The following is a 17,733-nucleotide window of genomic DNA, read 5'->3' on the forward strand; positions in this document are numbered from 1 at the left end:
TGACGGCCAGCGGTGATTCTGTCTGCAGAACGAGCCCCCGCTGTTCTCCAAAGACGGTCTGAGGTTCTTCTTCACGAGAGCAATTCCACAAGGGGGCAGAGGGAAGTTCTTCCACATATCCATGTCAACTTCTCAGGTGAGCCGTCGTTTTACTGTCATGCTACCAGAGCACTTGTGACGGTTTAACAGGGTGTTAAATGTAAGAAGTGACTTTCTGTCGTATGTTTCAGCCCAATAGCAGCACAGACACGCTGCAGTCCCTGACGTCAGGAGACTGGGATGTGACACAGATCTTGGCTTTCAATGAAGATACCAAACTTGTGTAAGCAACAGTACACAATAAACCTTAAAGGAACAGTTCACCCCAAAATCCTTTACTTACCCTCATGTCATTCCAAATCTGTATGCTGTTGTTTTTCTATGGAATACAAAAGGAGAGTTTTTGAAGAATTTACACAAAGCACTTTTCCAAATGTGACTGTAGTTCAAAAATCCATGTCAGTCAACCTTTAAAATGGGACCAAAAATATCATTAATGAACCATAAATGTAATCCATACGACTTGTGCACTGTAGTACAAGTATTCTGAAGCCATACGATGAGCTTTCTGTGACATACAGAATACATTTTTTTATTACTGAAGAGTTTTTTGTACTTTGCATTTTTTTGTAATTTGTTTCCTTTAATATATAGTCTGTTTAGTTGGAAAACATTCATCTGATCTGAAGAGCTTTTGAACAGCGGTGATACACTTTTTATTGATGTATTACATTCATACGAGAGGGTGCTTTCACACTGTTACGAGTAAAAAGATTGATATGGTGTCAGAAACATGTATGACATACAAATGCTTTGACAGGTCAATCATGAATCCAATAGTTACACGATTACAACAATAAATGGTTTGTCAATGATTTTTATGCGATTTGGGTAATTGTTTTACAAGAATAAAGGATGTTTGTATGATAAATGTGAACCGTTGTAGCCTTTAGCAAGTTTGTACATTTGGAGCAGCAGAAATAGTTAACATTGTGTAAAATACCATCTGAACATTTAGTTTAATGATATGCTAAAACGGTATTTCTAGCCCTTACATGCACCAGGCGTGAATATATTTTATCATGAAAACTTTCAAGAAAATTCATGTCATATACCTGTACATTCTTTTATTCTTTAGGAAGACCTTTAATATTGGGGAAATATTAATATTATCCCATTTTTTGTAAAAAAAACAATATACATTTACTTGAGACGCAACACTGCATAAGCTATTTAAGTATTTTTAAGTGTATTTTGTCTTTCTGTGAAGTGAAAAAATCTGCCAGAGCTAAAGAAGTAATCCAAAATTTAGTAATCTAACAGAATACGATACAAATGAGCGGCGCCCTGTCCCAAGGAACTGATCGAGTAGCCGTGACTGTGCCAGACAGCCTCGAGCTCACGGTGGCCCGGGAAAGCATAGCGGACATCTGCGCATCAGCCTCAGACTGGCCGAGCAGACCCAAATGTGGCAGCCCAGACGAGTCATCAGCATCAGACGCCGCTATGACGCTCTCCGATGCGATATCGTCATCCAGTTCCGGGGGCTCAAGGCAGAATGCTGGCTGGCCGCAAGGCGAGCCGCACTCATCCCAAGCTCGGTGGTTCGTGGGGATTTACCTGGTGAAACCGAGCCCATCGTCATCCCCAAATCGCCTTCATCGCCAGCCGGGTCATCCTCAATCCCATGGCAAAAAGGAATGATGCGGAGGGCAGCTGAAGTGGCTTTCTCTCGTGAGAAAAGAAAATCGCGACCGCAATGTTGCCATGGCTATGCCAACTTGACATTGGCCTTTTCTCGGGTTCAGAGATACGTTTGGTGTCCCAGGAAGACCCCTTGTGTCACTTCATTCGACACAACGTCGAGTGAGTGACAGAAGGGGAACACAGCCTGCAAACAGCACAATCGGCACCATATTTGTTTTGACAGCTTAGGTGGAGGGAAAGTTTTCAGTGAATAATGACTTAAACTGCTGGAAAAGAGCTTCATCAAGATTCTTCAGAATATCTTATTTTGTGTTCCAGACAGGTTTGCAACCACATGATTGTAAGTAAATATTGAGAATGGTTTTCTGTGACATTTCACGATATCATAATGACTTTGCAGCTACTTTCTGAGTACAGAAGACAATGCAACATGCCGACATCTCTACAGGTATGATAAATTACAGTACATCCATGAGTGAAAAACTATGTCATACAGTGAAGTGTTTGAAATCTTTACACTGATGATATGTTCTGTGATTTAGAGCCGAAACCACAGGCTCCTTCAACCGACGCTGTCTTTCCTGTGAATTCAACTGCGGTTACGTCAGTGGATCATTCAGTCCAGATGCTAACTACTTCCTTCTCAACTGCAAAGGTCTGTGGTCTATACGCTAAACCGAATAATTCCCAGGCAACCGATGTCCTACATAGCTATACTAGTTTCCTGTCTTTCATATCATTTTGCAGTGTCTTTTTCCACTCATTTAATAAAATAATTGAACTCAAATGAATATTTCATGCACATTTATTTATTTACTAATTTGCCATCTAATAAGCTGCTGGTCATTATTCATTATTCACACCAGACAGTCATTATATGTATAATTATTTAAATGTAGCGTTACAAATTTGTGAATGGAAAGATAATGCAAATTTGAATGACAAATGTACAGATTTTTAAAAAAATTTGATTTATTTTGTTCATTTTTGTAAATTGTGTTGTTTTTTACTTTGTTTCATTGTGTAGGTTTTCCTTGTTTACATTTTTCACATGTTATTTGAGTCTTCTTTGGCTCACTGGCTCTCTCACTGATCTATTAGTCATGAAATTACCCTGCTGTGTTTTTCATCAACACAATAAACTGTGGTTGCCAAGGCCACTGATCTGCTTAGTGGGGTCTGTTGTGAAAACAGAAAGGTCAATGTTTGTGTTATCAATTAGATGAATTGAGTCTTATGGGCCATGCTGCCTCGCCCGGACCTCATGAGGTGCAACTCTCAACAGAATAAGTGAGAAAAGATGGATAATTTCACATAAAGTCAACTCCACCTGTTGTGAGGATTAAATCATGTGGTATTATAGAGGTCAGTTTTAGGCTCTGTTATATTGTTCAATGTTCAGTTATCTAGTAACGTCTCTTTATTTTCCAATGGAGCAATACGCCACGAGAGGTTATTTGTTACAGTGATTTTACCACGAGTAAGAGGTATTCTTAAACTCAACATGGAGCCTAAAACCCTCTTTACCAAGGTAAATCACAGTAATGCAAGGCTTGAGGTGGCTTTTTGCTTCTATTAAACAGGAGCAACAGCAATATAATAAAAAACAATGTTCTATAAATAGATAACCTTGATGGTGGTGGAAACCTTTTCAGCCATTTTGCATTTTGTGAGGGTTGACCATTATTGCATAACGTACAGTGAACAGAGAAGCCTAGGGACTGGTCCTAATCTCTGATGAACAGGGTTGGAAATCAAGAACTGTTTTTTTTTTTATTCTATTGAACAACCCATTCCATTTTATTTTTTAATCCCGGAACCCAACCAAATATTAATAGATATTAAAAGACACATACATGCTCAAGCTGAAATCTCTGACGGGCCTGCGGACCAGGGACTCGGTTTGGAAGGTGCGGCGGAAGAAATTCAGTGTCAGCTGTCCAACATGTTTGTGATGCTGAAGAAAGTTGTTGCTGACTTAGAAGATCTCACTGTAATACGTCGTTCCTTATGCCGATGGAAACAAAATTCAACAAGAGTTGGTTACAAGAGTGGCAGATGTTGAGAAGCGGATCAAATATCTGGAGTCATCGGAGAGGGAATTATCTGATAATCCGCTGGCGACCAAAGTTGATGTGGAACGTTCTTGAAAAACATGAAGATCTTGAGAATATGAGTCGCAGGAATAACATCCGAATTGTTGGAATTCCTGAGCATGAGGAGGGCAGAGATATGGTGAAATTCCTAGACAAGCTCCTCCCGAGTCTGCTCGACATAACAGGCCATAAGCTGGAAATCGAGCGAGCTCACAGGGTTCCGGCTCGTAAATCAGCTGAGGGAGACAGGCCCCGATCAATCCTTGCCAAATTCCTGAGATTATCTGATAAAGATCTTGTGTTATGCAAGGCGAGGGGAAAAGGAAAGCTTTCTTGGAAGAATCATAACATTTTCTTGTTCCCAGACTTTGCGAATTCGACAAGAGAGAAACGTGATCCATTCAAGGAATGCAAGAAACTCTTACATCAACGGAAGATCACTTTTGTACTGATGTTCCCGGCCAAACTGAGTATAAATACTAAGGATGGCTGCAAAGTATCTTTATGCCCCAAGCAAGCACGGTCCTTCCTAAAAACATTGGAGTGAGTAAGCCATTTGGTGTTTCTCATTTGAGTGGCTGTACTTACTCGTGGCTGTCTGAGGAAACTGGGCGCCATTTTTGTTTCTTTTGTGTTGGTTCCGTCTAGTGGCTGGAGTTTGTTTTGTGGAATAACACTCCTTCAAGGACTTTTCTTTTTAGACAATTTATTTTTTCTATTATATTAAAATGTCAAATATTAATATGAATGGATTGTCTCTCTCCACATGGAATGTGAATGGGTTGGGGCACCCCATAAAATGAAGGAAGGTTATTTATTTTCTGAAACATTAGAAATATGATATAGTGTTTCTTCAAGAAACTAATCTTTTCCCGTAGGAAGCTGAAAAATTAGGGAAGATATGGGGTGGACATGTTTTCTTTAGTGTTGGCTCAAGTAAGAGCAGGAGAATCATTACACTGATAAATAAACATATATAATTCAAATTTCTCAAACAGATTTATGAAAATTAGGAAGATTATTGTTTTAGCTGAAATTCAGGGGCATAGGTTGATTTTGGCTAATATTTGGCACCTAATGCCGATGATCAAGGCTTTTTTATAGATCTTGAAGGGAAGTATCAAACCGTTGGCACCCCTGATGATATAATATTTGTAGGAGAATTTAATCTATTGATGGACCTTGATCATAGTGAAGTAAAAGTGTGCAAGCAACCTAGAGCAACATTGACGCTTCACAGGATGTGTAAAAATCTTGGTTTTACAGATATTTGGAGACTTTTGAACCCATCTGGTAGGGACTATACATTCTTTTCATTAGTCCATAAGATTTACTCTAGAATATATTTTTTTATATATCTAAATCCCTCATTTCATCTGTTGTTGATTGCTCAATTGGAAACATTTTATTCTAAGATCACACCCTGGTGAGTTTAGAGGAGTTGCCATATATGGAGAAAAACAAATCATATAGTTGGCACTTTAATGTATCCCTTTTGCAAAATCCTGATTTCCAACAAATGTTAAAGGCTGAAATCAATGTCTATATGGAGACCAACCGTTCCTCGTTATCCTCTGTGGGCATGGCTTTGGAGGCACTCAAGGTGGTTCTTAAGGGTCTGATCATACAGTATGCCTTAGTCATCAAAAAATCCAAATCACGAGAACTTGTGGAAATTAGTGGCCAAATTTCCCACATAGGCTCTTCTCAATCATGCCCTCCTAATAATCCCCATCCATTAATTGGCTGATTTACTCTACTCTCTCCTCTCCACCAATAGCTGGTGTGTGTTGAGCGTACTGGCGTGCTATGGCTGCCGTCGCATCATCCAGGTGGATGCTGCACACTGGTGGTGGTTGAGGAAAATCCCCCTATACTATGTAAATCGCTTGTGTGCCTAGAAAAGTGCTATATAAATGTAAGGAATTATTATTAGATGTATTTTTTTCCTCTCTTTTCCCCTCTATTAGTTGTTTGGTTTTGTTTTCCTTCATATGTGTTCATGTAAGACCACAGGGGTGTTTGTTAAGGTTCGGGGGGTGGTGGATTTTCTGTATTTAAGTTTTGTTTTTCTATGTTTTAATCAAACTAAAAATGTTAATCATAAAAAAATATAAAACCCTGGCAGCATAAAATCTGTATTAATGCATCATATCTAACAATAATTCAGTAAAGACTTGGAAACATCTGAGAAATGTACTTTTTTTTTTACCTCTAATAATGTTTTCCTTGTATCTGAATAAGCCATGCATGTACAGTATATGTAGTAATTATACATAGTTGTTAAAAAGGTCTTCATTCAGAGAATGTGACATCCACAACTGGCAATTAGTCAAAGAGATGTGTGACTCAGTAGTTTCCTTCAGGACCAATCATGTTTCATTTATTCAGGCAACATGAAGTGGTGTAATTCCAAATATTTACTGTGATAAACCCTTTGGCCTTTGGTTTCATGAAAAAATTATCGAAACAAAATGATCCAGTTATAACCAGTTACCAGCATTTAAAAATAACATTTTCACTCTGGAACAATTGAAAATCACTTTGTTCCCATTTTTGGTAAAGATCTGCAAAAAATGCAGTTTATTGCTGGTTTTTGTTTTCGTTCCTTAAACTGTTTTTAGTTCCTGCTCTTATAAGTGGGTTATTTTGTATCTAAAGCGAATATATATATAGCATGACAATTGTAGTCTGATTCCAAAACGAATGATGCTTGTGAACCAGTCCTTTTGAATCTACAACACAACCAGTGTTGCCCAAATTTTAATGAATGACTCGGTGAGTCGGTTCTTAGGAATTACAGTGCCAAACATATACAGAAAATACTGTAGTCTAATTCCCAACCGAATTACTCTTATTAGTCGATTTGTTGCATTTACAGCACCAAACATACACCGCGAGTAGTCTGATTTAGTCTGATTTATGAGCTAATTACTCTACGAGTCAGTTCTTTTCAATTTATTGCGCAAAACAGACGCGAACAGTGTAGTCTGTAGTCTTCCCAAACGAGTTTTATAAGCCGGTTCTTTTTAAGTTATTTAAGTCGTTTAAGTCATTCATTTCATCATGTCCGACTTGAAATGAACCTAGAATTGTTACTGAGTTATGTGTAGGCTTGTGAGACGTAAAGACTGGATTTGACTGGATTACTGGATGATTATTGATATGACAAAATGTAGTTAAACAGACTCATTATGAGTTTTGTTGTAATCAGTGGTATTTTATGAAAGTGCATGGAAAAATAAATATCTTAAAGGAGTTGTTCACCCAAAAATGATAATTCTGTCATCAAGCTACTAAACATTTTTCTGCTGAACACAAACGAAGATATTTGAATGGTTATATTCATCAACGCAAGTCAATGTGGACCAATTTCTATTCCTTAAAAGTCTGTTAACACACCTTTTGCAAAAATGTACGGTTAAAATTGAAACTGAAAAATAAATCCATGGCAACCAATCAAACGAGCCTTGGGATTATTTTGGAAATAAGTATTATTCTTTTTCTAACACATTTGCTGAGATGATGTAGGGTTTTTAGAGATGACAAAAATTTCAGGGCCATACAAATATCAACTTATATGCTCACACCACTCACAACCTGTCTGAGCACTTGTTTGAGAACCTATGTTCTAGTGTAGTAAACGCCCTAACACGTTCAACACTTTTGAGATTAGATGGCCCATATGTCTGGCACCTTCTATAAGGTTTCACAATTGTGACATGAAAATGTCAGAAACTAATCCTCACCTCTGTTTCTTGTGTTTTGTCTCTGCAGGCCCCAGTGTACCGTACTCAGCAGTGTACAGCATAACAGACGGGCAGTATCACAGTGAGTACTCGGTTCAAACATTTATAACACTATCAGCAAATAAAGACTTGATCAGATTCACCTTATCAACCCTGAACTGAAGATGCTTCCCTGTGAGAACAAAGAGCTTGTTTTACCACCCAAAGGACATGATAGAAATTGAGATATGCGGTTTATCAAGAGTGTTGAAAGGCACAAGAGTGCTCGGAGATAACAATACGCTACAAGATTGGAGATAAACATTTAGATGAATCACTTTAACACAGTGTCCTCAGATTCTGTTCTGCACAAATTATCATTTTCCTTCGGGGAAAGACTAAAAAGGACACAAAAGGCTGATTGCACTTTCATCCCTTTGTAGTTGCTTTGTGATTGGAAAGTAGCCAAAAAGGAAAGTTGTTTCAGAGACCTACATTTTTTGTGAAAGATTACAAAGACAAGCTTTTCTTTCTTTGGAAGATGGTCATCATTAAAATATAAAAGTAGTCCATACAACACTAAGCTTTTCTTTGGCCCCAGGAAGCTTGGAATATAGTGCACTTGTCAAATGGATTACTGTTATTATGTCTTTATAGTGAACCTTTAATAGCGCTTTATAGTATTTCTCCTTTATGAAGCGTGATCGCTCCTGCTCACTACAAACTGTTATTCTGTGGAATAGAGATGCTTAAAATATCTATTTTTATGTTCCAAGAAAAAGTAACAGCATATGGGTTTTATACAACATAAGGTGAGTAAATGAGTGAGTATAAAAGTACATTTTCCATTTTTAGATGAACTATGCCATTAACTGTTGGCTCATTTTTTGAGCACAAACCTGACAAGACATACTCAAAATAAAATGGTCTCTTTTAAAAGAAGACTCTTTGGAAATTCTGTACAACATTCAGAAATATTTTAAGACATAAAAAAATATTTTGAAAATCTTTGTTAATTGTTAAGATTATTGTTAATTATTACCTAATACTATTTGCACAAAAAATATTTGACACTGTCATTAACATCACATTTACATTTATGCATTTGGCAGATGCTTTTATCCACAGCGACTTACAGAGCCCTTATTACAGGGACAATCCCCCCGGAGCAACCTGGAGTTAAGTGCCTTGCTCAAGGACACAATGGTGGTGACTGTAGGGATCAAACCAGCAAGCTTCTGTTTACTAGTTCAGTGCTTTAGCCCACTACGCCACCACCCTTGTCACAACCTAAAAACTCAATTGAAGCCACAAGTCACAGATCTTACCATGTTCTAGATTTAATCTGAGGGTGAAAATGCTCTAATATGTGTTATAGATCATTTTCTTTGACAATATCAAGTGAATTTTGTAAAATTCCAGATAACCACATTCATTCAATTCCTTTATAAATACACACATTCACTCTTTATCTTAAGCCTGATATGCTGAAAACTGCTCCGTTAATGTTTTCACATTCATAATTATGAATGACATGTAAATCACACACTATAGGTCACATATTTTCAATTCAAAATGGAGAGTAGTTTGCACCTTGGAAATTACTTGCGGTTGGTACAACATTATAATCGTAAAAGAGTGGTCAAATATTGCATGTTTAATTTGATACTGACATCTCACTTGACGCTCTTAACCTGAACTGCTTGCTGATGCGCGGCGCTGAAATAATCCACGAGGTTCCCACGTAGCTTCTTAAATTTGAGTCCCGCATTCTTCGATTTGATTGGCTATCTCAAATGACACTGACGAGTGGTGTTTAACTACAGTGCATGCTAAAAATGTCACTTTTTTTAAACCATTGTGTAATTCCTGCAACAACTTAAAGACAATTACACAGCAGCGCATAATGAACTGCAGGAGACAATCTGGCTATATCTGATTATTGGAGGGGACTTGTCCCCTGCAATGTATATTGCAGTTATGGCACTGGATCTGACTAATAATTAAGGGTAACCATACACGTATATGTAATATGAGAGAACAGAGTATCTCTCTGATCATCTACTCTCTGGTATATTCAATTTCCTTCAGAGCTGCTGGATGTGGAGACTAATGAAGAGTTGAACATCACAGTGAACAACACATTGATGCCCAAAGTAGAGTACAAGAAGATCAGCATAGATGATTACAGTGAGTAATGTAAATACAAGAATAAATCCACTCATCATTACTCCTGCAGTAAGTGAAGATTGTCAACGCATAATAACTTTTTCATTATTTGCACAGGTCTGAACATACAGATTCTACGGCCAGCAGGATTTTTAGAGACAGCTCAGTACCCATTACTGCTGCTGGTGTAAGTTTTTCACACACACACACACACACACACACACACACACACACACACACACACACACACACACACACACACACACACACACTCAATATAAGTCTCTTAAATTCACATATGAAACTTAAAGACTGGCGTGTAAGAATAGCATGACATAAGCTGTACTGGCACTTTTCGCTAACAGTGATTAACAAAGTAAAGTATATTCAAAAGCAGGGGTCGGCAACCTTTTTGACATGGAGTGCCATTTTTTATTTTCCTGGTCAATAGTGGTGTTTTCCTTTTTACATCACATCTTGTTCTCAAAGCAAAAGGATACAAATGAAACACAAAATGTAGGCTTTCATCAGCGCAGTCTGACCGAAGCAAAGCGGGCACGTTTACTACACCAAAAGTGAAGTGCTGCCGGCTCGTGCTGCATGATCATGAGGAAGGATTACGTCAAGATGTAGATTGGAATGCAGGTGCGGAATTTCATATGAATAAAATAGTCTACCCATCTCTCACCGTTGCTGGCATGCCAGTGACACGTGCCATGGGTTGCCGACACCTGATCTAAAGTATAAAATACTTCATCAGTGCTACTGATGCTAATTTAATGTAATTATTAGTTACTGTGGATGAGTAAATAATGTCATAATTTTCATTGTTTGGGTGAACAATCCCTTCAGTTTACATCTCATTATTGTAGGGATGGTACCCCTGGTGGACAGGTGGTGACTGAGCAGTTTCACATGGACTGGACCACAGTGCTGGTCAGCTCCTTTAACACTATCGTCATGCGTTTGGATGGCCGTGGCAGTGGCTTTCAGGGCATAAACCTCCTCCAACGAGTAAAGAAGAAACTGGGAGAGTTTGAGGAGAGAGACCAGCTGGAAGCGCTAAGGTCAGATTATCTATATGAACAACAGGCTATTTAATATTTGTCAAGGATGTAATTAAAAAAAGAGTAAAGGCCAAACAAAGAACCAATGGAGGAAGAGCATAATTCATCATGGTTGTTATTTGAGGTTCCTCAAATATTTTAACTTCAGGACCTACATTTTACAACAAGTGGCAGCCCAACACAGTACCAAAGTTGTACAAACTTTTGTAGAGTTTTATATTTTCATGCTCTCCAACAAATAAGTCATGCTGTATCAAATATGTAGGACATGCTACTGCTCAATTAGACATACATTCAATCACAAGCAGATCTAGACAGGTGATGCTGGGGAGGAGGAGGGTTTTAGAGAGAAAGGTAGTCTTCTACCAGTTGATTTTTAAAAATTTAATTAATTAATTGAAACACACACACACAATATATATATATTTCTAAATTCAAATTACACTTCAAACAAAACAAAAAAAGTATAATCAAAATAACAAAGTGGTCAAAAAAATCCAAACATGTTACCCTCTCCGGCTTCTTCCACCGGCCCCTTTTGCAGTGACTGTAGATAATTGTACAATTGTAAATAAAGCCTAAACTTAATAATAACTGAAAAAATAAACCATGACGTCTAGAAGTTTAATACAAATCTCATATATATATATATATATATATATATATATATATATATATATATATATATATATATATATATATATATATATATATATATATATATATATATATACATATATATATACAGTATATGTAAATATCTAAAATGATTACAACTGTGAATAAAGGGACACAGTTGAACACTGGAACTGACTTTTGACTGGCGTGCTTCTAAAACATCCTAGCGCAATGGCCTATTTTTCAGGAAAATAGCAAATTGCGCTTTGCGCCACTTCATCAATATACAATACAGCCACAGTTTGTGCACGTACACCCACAGATAGCGCAAATACTCCCACCCACACCCACTTGCGCTGGCACGAAAATTGTACCTAGAATTTGATAACAAGTGGTTTACATCATATTTACATCCTCTTTCTGATTCTCTGCAGAATTATATCACAGCTGCCTTACATTGATGTCTCAAGAATTGGAGTTTATGGAAAGGTGCGTTTGCTTGTTGATTGACATTTATGTCTTCTAATCAACTGGGTTTTTTTTTTTCTTTTACCGTAAGTGAACTTGACTTTTAATGTCACACAATTTGTTCAGCACTGAGTTGCACATTAGCCAGTAGAAACTTTTCTTAGTCTGCAAAGTATGGTCCAGCTGATGGAAAACATATGCTTTAGGAAAATGTTGTGCATGCTCCTTGATTCAGTTTAAATGTGTGCACAATATTGCAGCACACTATTGTTCCAACAAGAGTACTCCATACATTTCAATACCTACATTTTACAGAGGGAAACAGAGATATGGGTATTATACTCATATCCAGTAAAAAATAGAGCCAATAGCACCATTACAAATAGCTGAATTATAGAACCTTTGAAAACAGGCCTATTTTTGAACAGGAAATAAAGTAGTGTTTGAAAATAGGAATAACTGTGATCCATTTCATGTCCAGAAAAAGACAAAGGTCCTTTGAGTTCCATTCCTCAAAGGGGTTGTCAGGGAATAAAATAAATAAAAACGAGAGCCAATAAAAAAGACAGAGGCTGAAAAAATATTCAGTAAAGTGTGGAGGCCACTCATGTTTTAGAGTACACAATGAATTCATGCTTTTATGGCAAAAATAAGGAAGTTTTAGGACTGGACCTTTGTCACTGTGGCAATCATGGGTCACTCTCAGTTTAGGACCGGAATAATTGACGAAGGCCCGTTGAATTACTGAAAATAATGCACACCCGTAGGTGGGAATGCGGCCACAACACAAAAGCTAGACTACATGGTAAGCTTCGGGTGTGCATTGTTTTTCAATTATTCAGTGGGCCAATAATTAATTATTCAATTAATGAATTATTCAATAGTCAATTATTCGACTGATACGGTTATCACATTGCTAGTTTGAAAGCTGCACTTTAGAACTAGTAACGGAGGCTTGCACTGATTTTAAGCACTTATTGGAGCAACAAGGTAGTGTGTGTGTGTGTGTGTGTGTGTGTGTGTGTGTGTGTGTGTGTGTGTGTGTGTGAGAGAGCGAGAGGGGGGTGGGAGGGAGCAACTAGGCGTGAGTGATTACCTGCATCTGCTGTGGCTTTTATCAGCTGTGTAACTTTGCTTAAAATCGCTAAGCTGTTCGTTTAACTACCCTTTTTTTTAGGTAGGAGCAGGGTGGTAGCGTCACTATTCTTCTGTTGATTTTCAGTCGTAAAACTGTTGTATTGTTTTTATGGTGGGCTGCATTGATATCAAGGTTCTGTGTCTTGCTCACGATAATTCAATGTAATTTGTGGTAATGAATCACCAATAACCTGTGTTTTATCTATTGCAGGCATATGGAGGATATTTGGCCACCCGACTGTTACGCTCTGATGAACCTCCAAACATGTTTAAATTCAAAATCAAGTGTGGTGCAGCCGTCTCCCCTATTACCGATTTCACCTTATATGGTATGATCACATAGCCAACGTTTTATCATACATACTTTCATCTATCTTGATTTTAAGTTCAATTTGTGAAAATAAAATTGATTGACTTATTTCATGAATATCTGTTCGATAGCTTCTGCATTTTCTGAACGATATTTAGGACCACTGCAGTCCAATAAGAGAGAATACGAGGTAATACCCACCAATTTTAAGCCCAAAGTATACTTCGGTCAGATGTGAATGGGATGCATGCATTCACCTGGAATTATTTGCACTTATTAGTGTGTCCACAAGGTAGCAACACTCACATTTGAGCTGCTAAACAACAGGAGACAAAGGAAAAAACAACAACAGTTGATGTGCACGTCAAGAACACATGTGTGAGGTCAGAAGTTGCACGCAATTGTATAACTCGAGTCTGAAGGACTATAAATCATCTTTATGAGTCTAAACTCCTGAAGAGAAATAGTCCAGTCTCAAAGCAGTCATAGCGCGCATGCGCCAAACATCTGTGAACGCGCGCACAGTCATATGGAGTATACTTTGAGAGGTTTGCGTTCGACTGTACGCAGACGCTGAGCATTTGCGTCAAAATCGAAGTATACTTTGGGCTTTAGAGGAACTATCCTATGTCGGGTCATATAGATATATGATGGTTGATTGCTTGTTTTCAGATGGCACGTTTATCAGACCACATAGAGCAACTGAGGGACAAGAAACTTCTGATAATTCATCCAACGGCCGATGGTAACCCTTGAGTTAGACAAAGATTATTTAAGTTGATGTGTTTATTTCTTTAACAAGCTTTTAGAAAATGTATTTTTGTTAATAAACGGACCTGTTTCAACAAGCCTGGACTATGTTAAACATTTCTTCTTCACACAGAGAAAGTCCATTTTCAGCACACGGCCAAATTTATCAACCACTTGATAAATGAAAAGGCTAATTATACATTACAGGTAAGATCTGTTCACCTGCTGTTATTAACATTGGTGTTTTTTATTAGTCTGAATCAGGGGCGAAAATTTCATCAAAATGTTGGGAGGGACAATAAACATAACAATTCTCAAGAGCAATTTTTGAAGGGGACACCAAGGTTTTTTTTTTTTTTGTTGTTGCCCCGTTTGCATTTGTATTATTTTATTTCTTAAAGAATTATTTTAAGAATATATCATTATATTATGTACAATACACATATTTTAATGATATTTGGGGGGGGGGGGTCCATTTCCGCCTATGGTCTGAATCCGAGTGCAATTGTTCCCAACGCCCCTGCAGCACTGGTCTGTATTCCCGGGTTCAGTACCACAGTCAACATAACAGCTTTCATATTACCAATTTTTCATGAGAGCGGTGCTCCGTTTCAGACTAAACTTCCAGTGTGAAAGACCCCATAAACACTCAGCCAATGACTCTGTTCCAAAACTTAGTCAGCTGCCTATGTATGCAGCATTAGGCATAAAGGCATTATGGGCATCAAAAATGCCAAAACTGATATTTTTCTGATGATTATGGTATGATATCATCTTTTGGCCAAAGTCTAAGGCAGCATTGCTGGTGTCCTTCACAGAGAATGCCAGAATGCATTGTGACCAGATTTTCTCAAGCTTGGAAAATCCTTCCAAGATGGTGAACAAAGAAAGACAATTTAATATAATAGTGAAGTGTAAAAAAAATCTTTGTATCTAATTTAAAATGGACCTTTTACCCAATATTTGTGTTTGATATGTATTTTTATGCTTTTTAAATATACTACTACGTCATTAGCTTAGCAACATGCTAACGTCAAACTCCCATTACTCCCCCTGTGTACTTTAGTGCATATTTGCAAACCTGAGGGACGTATCGACAGTAGTCGATATTTTGCATTGGTGGTAGATTTGATAGTGTAGGCCTATGTGCTTTTTCCTTTTCCTACTGTAATCCCAGAAATGTTGAACTCTTTCCGCTGTTTTGACTTCTTCATATTATGTATGGCTCCATTCCATGACATTAGATATACAGACTTTTCCAAGCACATGTGCACTTTTCAAAAACCTGTAAGAACGCCAATAACTGGTTTACATGGCCACATATGCCACGTTCTCTGGAAGAAACCTCAGTGTGTTAAAGTACTTTTCTTAATCCCTTAAATGGCGCAAGGAAAACTGCGTTGTCATTTACGTGACGTTTCAGAATGCCACTTTCTGCAAAAACCTTGGAATAAACCATTTTTTTAAGTGCATGCAAACATGGTCATTGACTTACTTTTTTCAATACCATAACTAATGAGCAGTCTTTTTTTTTTATTACGCTTTTTGGTCGACTGAATATTTTCCTTGTTTTTAGATCTACCCAGATGAAGGTCACATCCTTCACTCCAAAGACTCAAAGCAGCATCTGAGTCAGTCGCTGGTCAACTTCTTCGTAGAGTGTTTCAGACCACCGGAGATACTGATTGAAGAGAAAGTGGAGCAGGACAACGAGGATGACGGTTAAATTCATATGCTTATATTCCGGCACAAGCCAGCTTACAGCCCAATATGCAAACTCCTCCCCTCCATTATACCCTCCTCCATTCCGCTGTTAGTTTTGAAGGGTTCTGCTGAGCCTCTGCATGGACCACGCCCCTCAACTGTGATTGGCTCCAGATAAGAGTCTGAATGACTTGGTGGTAAAATGTGGATGTTAAACCATCTTATATTCAACAAACACTCAAGCAGTGTGAGAAAACGACTGGTGTGGTTTGGTCACCCTATTGAGCTCTTTGGCTTGTTCTTTGTAAGTCATGCACAGCTGATGGAAAGCTTTAAGAGAGGATGACAGCACAATACACGATCAAGAATAAGTATTGGCAGGAAAAGCTGCAAAACACCCTGTTGTATCCTTCTGTTGAGTTTAATCACTTTACTACTCAGTTTAGGGCCTTTATTTGTGTGTAAATGTATTTGTAAATCCATTTGTTTTGTCTTTAGTATCAAACTTATTGGGCCTCATTAATTAAACAAATGTAGGTGTAAATTATATAACTATTGGGCCTCATTCATTAAACAGGTGAAGAACTAATTTTAATGCAATTTTTCTTAAAGGCATTCTTACGTAAATTCTCGCACTTGAAGTGAAAATCATTGGAGCGCAATTTTGCATATTGTTTATAAAACCCGTTTTATGCAAGAACAGATATCATTGGTGGTGGGGTTAACGTTGTGTGTTCTTCATTTTTGGATAGGCCCAATCTGAAGTGGATCGTCTTGATTTATCTTTTCTTTTTGACTTGAGTGTAACTGGAAATGGTTTTTTAGTCACTGTGCCTTATTGGAGTAAACCTGCTTAAGCCAGGCAGTCCATGAGGTAGGACGAATATTTTATGGCCATGTAAGAAAATATGTTTAAAAATAAAATCATATTAAAGCAGAAAAGTTATCAGCAAATAGACCAACCATGTCACTATCCTGCCAAGAACATTTCCTTTACAGACCTGTGATTAAGTTGTGAAGTAATAGTTCTGTACTAAGTTTAGGACTACTATAGCTTCTTTGGTCAGGCGTATGTTGTTTTTCGGTCAAAATGGCTGATGTTTAAACATATTGCATAGAATATATATTTTTTGCATTATAATTTGACATGGTGGTAAGATGGTCTCATTTTCACTTAGTTTAAAAGTATCTACGTGTTGTTACTTTTGACAACTTGAATGTACCCATGTTGTTCCACTGAATTTATTGTTGTGAAATCCTGTCTTGTAAACAGATGCACTGATGTGTAAATTACAACTGTTTTGGTCTCTACTTGTGTGTACCTTGTACATAAAGCATTTTGAAAGCTATCTACGTTTATCCACGTTTTTGTACAGCTGCCTGCGTTAGTGTGGTTTACAAGCCAAAGGCTGTTTGGAATAGCATACTATATGCGTATGCATAGACTGCCCAGATAACCTTGAAACAGCAGGATACAACAGAGCTTACCACATGTAAAACTGTGTCCTATATGTAATGCGTTCGACATGACCTTCCAATACCAGTGTAATGTTTAAAACAGAAGTGGTATAAGCATCTCTTACTGTACATGTAACATCTATTTCTCATCAAAAAATTATTCTTTTTTTACTCCCAATTGGACTAAAAATGGTAAATAACAATTTTGTGGCAATGAAGCATACTATTTTAATTGTTTATACTGGAATAATGCCAACTGCTTCAGACACATTTTTATTTTATCAGTATAAACTGCAGTCTTCAGTTAGTAGGCTAGTATTCCTTTCCGAACGTAGCCAAAGATTGATTTCTCAGGCATTATTAATTGCATTCAAATTTCTTGTGATGGCAGTCCACCCTCTAGTGGTATCCAGCGGTGATGGATGATTTCTGTTAAGGAACCACAATTATGACAATAATTTTACACAACCACCTGCAGATAT

At 37.6% G+C, this 17,733-nt stretch overlaps 1 protein-coding gene across 2 annotated transcripts in view; it reads left to right on the forward strand.

Moving 5' to 3' along the window:
• Window positions 1-17,133, forward strand: part of LOC127644874 (dipeptidyl aminopeptidase-like protein 6) — a 144,872-nt gene extending 127,739 nt beyond the window's left edge. For both annotated transcript variants that reach the window (XM_052128279.1, XM_052128280.1), the window contains exons 13-26: window positions 29-136; window positions 231-322; window positions 2,147-2,194; window positions 2,289-2,401; window positions 7,620-7,673; window positions 9,662-9,760; window positions 9,857-9,926; window positions 10,612-10,806; window positions 11,859-11,913; window positions 13,241-13,358; window positions 13,471-13,529; window positions 14,012-14,084; window positions 14,223-14,296; window positions 15,666-17,133. In XM_052128279.1, coding sequence (XP_051984239.1) covers window positions 29-136; window positions 231-322; window positions 2,147-2,194; window positions 2,289-2,401; window positions 7,620-7,673; window positions 9,662-9,760; window positions 9,857-9,926; window positions 10,612-10,806; window positions 11,859-11,913; window positions 13,241-13,358; window positions 13,471-13,529; window positions 14,012-14,084; window positions 14,223-14,296; window positions 15,666-15,815 — 1,308 coding nt within the window. In that variant the 3' untranslated portion in view covers window positions 15,816-17,133. The remainder of the gene's footprint in view (window positions 1-28; window positions 137-230; window positions 323-2,146; window positions 2,195-2,288; window positions 2,402-7,619; window positions 7,674-9,661; window positions 9,761-9,856; window positions 9,927-10,611; window positions 10,807-11,858; window positions 11,914-13,240; window positions 13,359-13,470; window positions 13,530-14,011; window positions 14,085-14,222; window positions 14,297-15,665) is intronic.
• The last annotated feature ends 600 nt before the right edge of the window (window positions 17,134-17,733 follow it).

Source organism: Xyrauchen texanus, chromosome 6 (genome assembly GCF_025860055.1).
Source record: "Xyrauchen texanus isolate HMW12.3.18 chromosome 6, RBS_HiC_50CHRs, whole genome shotgun sequence".
Taxonomy (NCBI): Eukaryota; Metazoa; Chordata; class Actinopteri; order Cypriniformes; family Catostomidae; genus Xyrauchen; species Xyrauchen texanus.